A 10,482-nucleotide genomic window follows, 5' to 3' on the forward strand; every position below is an offset into this window, starting at 1 on the left:
GCCAAGAGGCAACAACATTTACACAATTATAAACATACGTAGAAACATTAAAATAACACAGGTTATGAAAAACCATTGCACATTATTGATGCAGCCTCTATTGCTTTCAGCTTAGTTTTAAAAGCGTTTAAGGACAAGAGCTCGGTCAGTTTCCACTCCTGTTCCAAGCAAAAGGAGCCGGGTGGACAAAAGCTTTCTTCCCCGACTCAGTGCGGGCAAAAGAGCAACAGCTGATCGTTTGATTGCAGGGAGGAGAAAGAGTATGTGTGATTAAAGTACAAATGTACGGAGGCAGAAATCCAAGCATAGCCTTGAAAATAAAAGTGTACCATAGCAGCTATATAAATAAAGCTGACTTGCTATTGATTACATTTTTAAATTTGACTGAATCATTTTTGTTATTGAATAAATTACATTTATACTTGAAATTTTGATTGCTTCTTTTATTTATACTGATTCTTAAAAGATAACTTTTAATAGATACAACCTTTTTAGCGTGTGTTTGTATCATTTCTCACGGTTTTATAGTTACATTTCAATGCACTTCTGTGATTGTAGACAATGCTGTGTCTGAACAGGACTTTTATTTTGGAGTGACGAAATGACGTCACAAGACTGCGCCGAGCTCCTGCATCTGCTGTGATTCTGCTGAAGAAAGGTTTGTTTTAAGAATTTAAGCTGTTTAAATCTATAGACAGTTGAAATCTAACAGTTCAATGATTTATAGTTGTGTGTTTTGTTTTAAACAAGCGATGTGAAATGAGTTCATTTACTATCTAGTAGTGATGGTGAGATGAAGCCTCATGAAGCTTTTCAGCTAAGTGGTTCACAAAAGGGTTCATTTCTCGAGGCTTCATTTCCTCACAATACCACCTTGTGGTCAAAGAGTGTAAAACAAGCAGATTCAATACAGATGACCTGATGTGATCTGTGATACACTGTATTTTGTGGCAGTTAAGGCTTAGAAATAATGCTGAAGAAAAAATAAATTTCCACATGTGCTAATATATTTTTATTTGAATATAATGTGTATTTTCTTGCTGTATATAATGATTGTATAACATAACTGTGTAATAAATGTATTGGCTTCAAATGAATGGGGCTATTAAATGTGTGTAATAATTTACATATAATCTATAATTCACTAAATACCAAATGTAGATTATAAGTGTCTAAATATGAAGTGTTTATTAATTTGCAGCGTTAGTTTTGAGAGTTTTTTTTTTTTAACAGGTCATTTAAGACCATTAACTCTATTATTATTTTTTTCTTAAAGATGGCGTTTATTAAAGAGGAGAGTGAAGATATGAAGATAATTATTAAAGAGGAAGAGACTGCAGACACAAAGATAATTATTAAAGAGAAGTCTGAAGACATAAGGATTGAAGAAACATTCAGTGTGAAACATGAAGATATTGAGGAACAAACAGGTTGGTTTTATTCTCACAGCTGAACTCAGTCATTTGATCCTTATTAAAATGTCCAGCTCTACAGAAATAGAGAATATACAGAAGTAGCCAAAAGAATTTTGTGCAACATTACCTAACCTAATATCTTCTTCTGAATAGAGAACAAGTATGATATGTTTTTTTCTGATCATGCTCAAAAGTGCTGTAGTAACATTTAAAAATGCCTGAACATAAAAAAGAGCAGTAATAGACTTGGTCGATGTCGTGTCATAGTTGGAGGTGAGGAAATGTGTATAAATACCTAGAATCCAGCATGAAAAACAAAATAACAAGCAAAACAAATTAAGAACTATAAAGATTGATTGAAGCTCGCAACAATGGCTGCCATGCTCGCCGCCATCTTCTGTGCGTAAGTTACAACTTGCGCACTATTAAATATTTTTGCGTTGCACCATTAAACTGGATTTTTGCATGTCAAATATAATCAGTAATAATCAATACATAATTTCTTCATCAGTATTTATTTAGTCTATTGATCCTAATTAATTTTGTTTCAAATACAGTTTCTGAATGTTACTCACTTATAAAAACACATGTTATTCATGATTGAGTAGCATTGTATTAATTAGAAACTTATTTTTACCGTTAGTTACGTGAGGCAAAATAAGTCAGAATGAAGGATAAACCCTGGAGGTTGTGGGCAGGTTAAGGCCCGGTTTTACAGACAGGGCTTAGCCTGAGCCAGGATTAGGTCTTAGTTCAGTTAGGATATTTAAGTAGCTTTTATAAGCATACACTAGAAAATAACATTACTGGTGTGCATCTTGGGACAAAACAATGGCACTGACATATTTTAAGACATGTCTGTACAAGTTGCTTAAAACAGCTCAAACATGCATTTTAGTCTAGGATTAGCTTAAGCCTTGTCTGTGAAACTGGGGTTAAGAGACCTCCAGGGTGGTACCGGCTGTGCAGGTGACCAGGGCCAATCCGACCCTTCAGGTGGCCAGGGTGGAGCTGGCTGTTCAGGATGCCATGGCGGTGCAGGCAGTTCGGGCAGCCAAGGTGAAGCCGGGAGCTCGGGTGACCAGGGCGGAGCCGGCGGTTCAGGGGCCCACTTTTTGGCTGTGGAGGGGTAGCCCCCCACTCCCAAAACAATTTCTTGGGTGGAGCTATGTCTGGGTTCACTGAAGTGGGCTCTGTGGCAGCGTCTGGAGTGGACTCGGAAGTAGATTCATACTCCACCTAAATGCCTAAAGGCACACGTTTGGTGGCCATCTTGACCGAGGGCTCAGGCGTTGCGATGGGCATCTTGGTCACTGGACTTGAATGGTCTTGGATCCTGCAGATGGAAGGCAGGCAGATCTCAGCGCTGACCTGACAGTTGTAAATGCTTTGGTCCTCAGGTCAGCGCTGTGGAACCCCATCTTCGGACACAGGGAAGCACCGGAGGGCAGAAATGGATGGATCCATTGGGGCGGTATATGGAGGGCTCCGGCGTGGGGTGAGCTGGCAAGGCCAAGTGTGTTTCAAAGGGGACTGGATGAGGAAGATTCTTCTTTACTTTAAAGGCAGGAACACACCAAGCCGACGCAGACGAACTAGTGGCGACAAAAGCAGACTGCGGGGTTGGTTCACGTCGGCAGTGTCTGTGTCCAAATTTGCCCTGACACACCAAACTGACGCTCAACACCCGACGACCAAGTAGCGCGTCACTTCTGTGCCTGCACAAGATGAAATGCCTTTCCGTACCAGCAGGTGGCAGTAGCTGAACGGCCAATCAGAATGACCGACGGACCGGCGAGCTCCGACGCCGATTCAACATTTCGAATCGGCCGAAAAAACGTTACGAGGACCAACTTTAGCCGACGGTGCGGAACACACTTAGAAAACTTAGTCAGCTGATGAATAAAAACTGCCCGACGGCCGACCGCTGGCTTGATGTGTTCTGGCCTTAACTTCAATCAATCAATCAAACTTTATTTATAAAGCACTTTAAAACAACAGAAGTTGACCAAAGTGCTGTACAGAAAAATATATAAAGCATAACATACTCAACTCATACAAGACATAAAAACAAAAACAAATTAAGAAACAAATCTCAAAATCAGGTGTCAAAGGCCAAAGAGAAAAGGTGGGTTTTGAGAAGCGACTTAAAAGAAGACAATGAAGAGGCCTGTCTAATGGGCAGTGGCAGATCATTCCACAGTTTAGTAGCTGCTACTGCAAAGGCACGGTCCCCTCTAAACTTCTAACTTCTTCTGCTTCAAAATGTGAACCATTTAAATAAAGAACAATATTTATCAACTCAACCAGACCAGTTCACTTGATGGGAAAGCTCGATAAACTCCTCCACATACCTCTCCAAAGGCCGACCATTCTGCCACAGGTCCCACATGAGGTCCTCAGCAAGGATAATTTTTTCTTTATTGGTCAGTTCTTCTGTAACGACATGCCAGAAGAAGACAGACAAATCCATCCAAGATAATCCGAGTTTAATTACAAGAAAGCAGTCATACAAAATGTGCAGTGGTGGGTCCCTGTGGACCAGGTTTGAAAACCGCTGGTGTATTGAGTATATGATCTATAGATGGGATGGGCAACTCTGGTCCTGGATGGCCACTGTTCTGCAGAGTTTAGCTCCATCCCTGATCAAACACACATGGAAAATTTAACCCAACCCCGAAATTGAACCCTTATTCTTGAGCACTGCGTGAATATTACAGGCACGTGTATTTGATTAGGGATGAAACTTAACTCTGCAAGACAGTGGCCCTCCAGGACCAAAGCTGCCCATTCCTGATCCATAGGATAGGTTATAGATCATACATGTTGTCGATTTTGATGCATTAAATGTCTAAATTGTTATGTCTATTTCTGTCCTAGACCTAACAGCACTGAAAGAGGCAAGTCATGAACTTAATGAAAGGGAAGAAGAGAAAGAACATTATGATAAACATGATTTCATGATTGGAGAAAGAGTGACACAGGCTAAAAAGATTTCCTCACGAAAAAAAGCTCAAAAGAAAGGAACTAAAAGATATTTCGCCTGCCAACAGTGTGGAAAGAGTTTTGATCAACATGGAAACCTTCAAGTCCATATGAGAATTCATACAGGAGAAAGGCCTTACACCTGCCAACAATGTGGAAAGAGTTTCACAAATAAAGGAAACCTTAAAGTCCACATGAGAATTCACACTGGACAGAGCCTTTTCACCTGTCAACAGTGTGGACAGAATTTCAGTCAAAAAGGAAACCTTATATCCCATATGAGAACTCACACTGGAGAAAAGCCTTACACCTGCACTCTGTGTGGGAACGGCTTCAAACGAGAACGAAGCCTTAGGGAACACATGAATATTCATACTGGAGAGAGGCCATTTACATGTGATCAATGTGGAAAGAGTTTCAAATTTAAAGGTAACCTTAGGGTCCACATGAGGATTCACTCGAAAGAGAACTCTTTTAGAAGTCGTCACTGTGGAAAGTGCTGAGGTGTAAAGAGTACCTGAAAACAAAACTTGAGTAAAAGTACAGATACATGACAGCAGAAATGACTCCATTATAAGTTAAAAGTAAAACTGCCAAGCAACAGTGGCCAAAAGTGATGTTCGGCTTAGGAAAATTGACATATTCTGCCTTTATTCAAATATTATTAAAAATGTCTTAAAGATTTTGTAAGCATATTGCGTAATTGTGACAACTAGTAAAATAAATTATGTAACATCATTTTTGGGCAGGATTATCAACTCCCTGTCATCATTTAACTCCAAATACAGTATATTTTTATTGAAAAGTGTCTCATCTCTGCTGCTATCTTGTTACTCCTAACTACAACACGAATTCCAGAAAACTTCCAGACATTTTTTTCAATTTGAATAAAGTGAAAAATAAAAGACTTTCAAATCACATGAGCCAACATTTATTTCACAATAGAACATAGATAACAAAAATGTTTAAACTGAGAATTTTTACACTCTTATCCACAAAATGAGTTCATTTCAAATTTGATGCCTGCTACAGGTCTCAAAAAAGTTGGTTTGGGGGCAACAAATGGCTGAAAAACCAAGAAATCTTGAAGAAATTCAGCTGGGGGAACATCTAGCAACTAATTAATTTAATTGATATCAGGTCTGTAACATGATTAGCTATAAAAGGCATGTCTTGGAGAGGCAGAGTCTCTCAGAAATAAAGATGAGCAATCTGTGAAAGAGTGCATAAAAAGATTGTGGAATACTTTAAAAACAATGTTCCTCAATGTGAAATTACAAAGGCTTTGCAAGTCTCATCATCTACAGTGCATAGATTCAGAGAAACTGGAGAAATCTGTGCGTAATTTAATTAGACATATGGTCTAAATCCTGACTGGAAATCCTCACAGATACCATTTCTTTCTAAAAAGGAACATAGTTATGATGAAACTGCCTTTTCTAGTATTTTTTACAGAAAAGTGAAATTTGAAAGTGGCCTGCAATTGACATTCTCTAGGATCAAGTTGTGTTTTTTAGAATCAAGAGGTTTAATAACAGTCAGCTTAAAAGTTTTTGGCACGTATCCTAGTGATAAAGATGAATTGACGATATTAAGAAGAGGATCTATGACCTCTGGAAGCATCTCTTTCAATAGCTTAGTCGGTATAGGGTCTAACATACAATCATGTTGTTGATTTTGATGATTTAACAAGTTTAGACAATTCTTCCTCTCCTAAAGCAATGAATGAACTGAATTTTGCCTCAGGGACACTACAATGCACTGTCTGTGCACTTTTCTCTCTAATATTATCAATCTTGCAAATAAAGAAGTTCATAAAGTCATTACTGTTGTGCTGTTTGGAAACATCAGAAGTTGAAGCTTTATTTCTTGTTAATTTAACCACTGTATCAAATAAATACCTAGGGTTGTGTTTATTTTCTTCGAAGAGTTTTGAAAAATAAGTAGATCTAGCAGTTTTTAAGGCCTTTCTGTACTCAATCATTCTCTCTCTCCACGAAATGCAAAAAAATTCTAGTTTTGTTTTCTTCCAGCTGCACTCCATTTTTCTGGCTGCTCCTTTTAGGGCCCGAGTGTGCTCATTGTACCATGGCGTTGGATTAATTTCCTTAATCTTCTTTAAGGGCAGAGGAGCAACTGAGTCTAATGTGCTGGAAAAGACAGAGTCAATAGTTTCAGTTGCAACATCAAGGTCTTCTAATCTGTCTGGTATGCTAAAGACCCCGATATACTTCAAACAAAGTTCTTTTTCATTCTTTGTTTAGGGGTAAAACGAAGTTCAAGACACGTGAGCTGCGATATACTGTAATCGAACAGAATATGTAAATATGTAAATATGTGCTGTACACTTTCTTCTCAGTAACAAAGTAAACACAACAGCAAACTTTTTTTTTTTTTTTTTTTTTAGAAAGCATAAGAAAAGCGTCTGATCATAACATGGGTATGTTCGCACGAGCTCTGCAAATTAGCACTCCAGTCACATCATGTTTATTTATATAGCATATAGATGTTTATTGAATAGATTACAGCAGAAAACAGTGTCAGTGCCTCATTTCATCAGAAGCACAACTTCAGTTTGTTCTATAAAGCAGCTATCCAGTGTGTTCATGTTTCACCTGCAGAGATCTTACATCAACAAACTCAACAGATCAAATGAATCAGACGCATTCCACGCGAATGAAGGCGGAGCCTCAGTGCACACCTCCTATTACGTTATCGTCATGAACCAATGGTGGCATGAAGGTGTTTTGCAGCTGAAGCGAACTTTTCCTAAAAAGTTCACTTTGACAAGCCCTTTCAAACTTCCAAAAAGATCACTAAACAAACTTTGTTTTGGCCTGATTTTGTTCTAAATTACATCACATCATTTCGTTCTTTGATTTAATTTGAGGTATATCGGGGCCTTAAGGCGATAAAACTGATCAGGAAGATTAAGTTGTATTTAATCTTAAGTGGTAGAAGTGATGGTTCTACCATATTTATGGCAGGGTGGCATTTTTTTAAATTTTATTCTTGATGTGGTTTTACTTTTAGATTTTCAGAGATTTTTTTACATTTATTTTGGTCTGGAATTGAGAAGTTTGAGAAACAGTGGACTAATGAGCAAGATGATTTACAGCCGTGATGATTTACTAAGTCTTCAATATAACATGAAAGTTCCACCGAGTCCTCCTTGTGATGTTCCTCTTGAAATTATATACACTCCACAAACAACGTACAGGAAGAGGAAAAGGAGAAAGAGAGACTGCTCGTCGAAGCAGTGCATCGATTCTTCAGGTTACGTATATTTTCAATGTAATGTTAACACCAAGTTGAATAAACACCTCTTAAAATAAGCATCCGCGGGATAGTTTCAAAATCCAGACATTTTCAGAGACAAGAGAAGAGATACTTTGAAGATTGCTGTGTACAGAATTTATCTGAGAAAGCCGTGGACTCGTAAACATTATTTCACCACACGGTGTCAGTGCTCATCTAAACTAGTGACCGCAACACTGAAGTGTGCATGAGACCTGGTGAATGAGATCAGAATTAACTCATCTTTTTAATACTGTTCTTACAAGAATTAACCATGGTTTTACTACAAGTAAAAGAAAAAAATTGCCACAAATCAACCATGGTAATACAAGTAATCAACCTGCGAAAAAACATGGTTACTATATTTTTTCAATAATAAAACCATAGTTAATTTACGTAAGGGAGATCATCAGTCAAATTCATTTAAAAATATAATTTCAGCAGGTATGAAATACGATCAGTAAGAGAAAAAACAATGTTAATAATAAGATGAGCACTGGACTGCAGCAGGGTAGTTGGAAAATACATTTATTTATTATTCAGAATGCACATTTAAGGGAAATACATTTTTAGGAACATTTCAGCAGGTAGAAGAAATGAGATGTAAATGTCTTCAGTTTGGAAATTCATAGGTCTTCTACACACAAACGTATGTGCCGCGTATTATTTTAAAGAATGATCTTCATCCTGTCGTATCAGTCTCACACATGCTTTCCTCTATTCTTGTTGTGTCAGAAAATAGTGAAAACTGAGCTAAGGGTGTCGTTGTTTAGTATTAGAGCCGCTGGATCGCTGCAGTAACACCGGCGAGAGGATTCAGCCATTAGTTTTGATTGCGTTGCGATGGGAACGGAAGTAGCAATACACTGCTTCGCTTATCATTTAAAACCTTTGTATGTTTTTCAACGACAGCTGGGCAACCAATACTACGGTACATGGAACCTACCATTTCATTCAGACCACATTAGTTGCCTCGAGAGTTCGGACAAATTACTATTATTCTGGTCTGTGTGTCTGAGCCAAATTTTTCACTTGCAGCCGAGGGCATTGCTGCCAGCTACAACATTGCAATGCACAATTCAGCAGATGATCCAATGTTTCTCCTTCAAGATTTTAATAACTGTAAAATATATTAGCGGTTTTGCCAAGCTTGGAACAGTATATAACTTGTCTGACAAGATTGAACAAAACTTTAGACAAATGCATATGGTGGACAGTGCTTATGTATCACGGTCATGTCCGCTGGTTTTGGAGCTGGTATGCTGGTTTGATCTGATTTATGCTGTTAAGTGCTGGTCCTTTTTTCAGCAGGTTTGACCCCAGACGGTTGAAGGTCAAAAGAACTGTTCTCAAGGTTAAATTCAAGAAATTTCATTCAGAACTTCTGGAAGTAAGTTTACACTAGCGAAACAATGACTGCATTTACGATCATTTGTTTGTTGATTTGTTTGTGGACAAGTGCAGTAAGGCAATTTCAGATGGAGATACAGATTTGAACAACCAACATATTCCATACATATTATCAACAACACTTAAGGGACGACTCTAGGGAACACCAAGGATTGGGATGATTTAGCAGAGGAAAATATATAATATACAGAGTGCAAAGCTTAAAGCCCAATCATATCAAACCTGTTCTGCAATTAATTACATGGTGAAGCAAACATCTTCTTTGATAAATGCCTTTCTGGTGTGATATGTGACGGGAAAATAGTGAAAAGTGAGCTCGGCTAACATCCTACAGGCACTGGCTTAAAATGGAGATGTGTCCTAGACGAGTTTGCTTCCTTCAGAGTTGTTGAAAGTGTTGATATTTTAGAGAATGTTGGTCCTCTGGAGGTGAAACTAGCACTGTCTGAACTTACAGCTGAAGCTCACATTTGTCTGGATTCTGTAAACTACAGGTTAAAAGGTTTGATTATGTTTTTTTGCAAAAAACCATCAGTCCTGTCAAGATCCTTTATTTTTGTGAACAAAAACAAAACAAAAATATTCTCGTCACTTCATAACATTACGTTTGAGCCACTGTAGTCATGTGGAATATTCTAACCATGTCTTTAATACCTGTGGACCCTGGACCATGAATGTGGTCATTTTGTTTGCAGTCTATCGGAGGTCAGATAATGTAAAATGAGTGTGCTAAGAGACACAGTGTGTCAGACTAAGAAGAACACGGGCCCAAAAAAGACAATCTTAGCCATAAAGGGTCCTTCGGGGCACATTTGGGCAAAAAAACGTTTCCTTAATATAAAAATAACTTTTCTTAAATTTGCAACCTGAACACACACACACACACACACACAAATGGACAATGTTAAGTGATTGAAAAAACAACAACAACTTTCATTGCCAGAAACGGGCACCCATAGGAAATGAATGCGAGAGACTGTAACTCAGAGCAATATTTTGTTTTATTTGTCCTAGTCCAGTGGTTCCCAAACTGGGGTACGTGAAGCGACAAAAGGGGGTACGTCAACAAAATGCTGAGTAGTTCATTTAATTCTATCTTAAAGTAATATTAAAACCGAGCATGTATTTCTAACTGCCAAAATGTCGTAAATCCAGTACATTTAATCAAACTACCTCTTCATTTGTAGTCAAAAATGACTGTATCCGATTTAGCACTTACTCTCATGAAGAACAAATATAGACTCAGATAGTGGATTAATTTTGATTTAAGACTCAAACTTTCTCCGATACAATTTAATGATGATAACGAGGAAGAATGCAATTGTTCCCAAATATCCACATGACTGCAAACGTGACATTATTATACAACAGGTCA

The 10,482-nt window shown here is 38.0% G+C and overlaps 1 protein-coding gene across 1 annotated transcript; it reads left to right on the forward strand.

Moving 5' to 3' along the window:
• Positions 1 to 620: 620 nt before the first annotated feature.
• On the forward strand, positions 621 to 5,300 carry LOC137007075 (gastrula zinc finger protein XlCGF7.1-like). The gene is made up of 3 exons (XM_067368368.1): positions 621 to 658; positions 1,277 to 1,430; positions 4,296 to 5,300. The coding sequence occupies exons 2-3, from the start codon at positions 1,277 to 1,279 to the stop codon at positions 4,901 to 4,903; spliced, it is 762 nt and encodes a 253-aa protein (XP_067224469.1). The 5' UTR covers positions 621 to 658; the 3' UTR covers positions 4,904 to 5,300.
• Positions 5,301 to 10,482: the final 5,182 nt, after the last annotated feature.

Source organism: Chanodichthys erythropterus, chromosome 18 (assembly GCF_024489055.1).
Source record: "Chanodichthys erythropterus isolate Z2021 chromosome 18, ASM2448905v1, whole genome shotgun sequence".
Classification (NCBI taxonomy): Eukaryota; Metazoa; Chordata; class Actinopteri; order Cypriniformes; family Xenocyprididae; genus Chanodichthys; species Chanodichthys erythropterus.

Coding starts and splice junctions, on each gene's coding strand:
- LOC137007075 (XM_067368368.1), top strand. CDS start 1,277: ATGGCGTTTATTAAAGAGGAGAGTGAAGATATGAAGATAATTATTAAA. Junction 1,431..4,295: donor AGATATTGAGGAACAAACAG/GTTGGTTTTATT, acceptor TTTCTGTCCTAG/ACCTAACAGCACTGAAAGAG.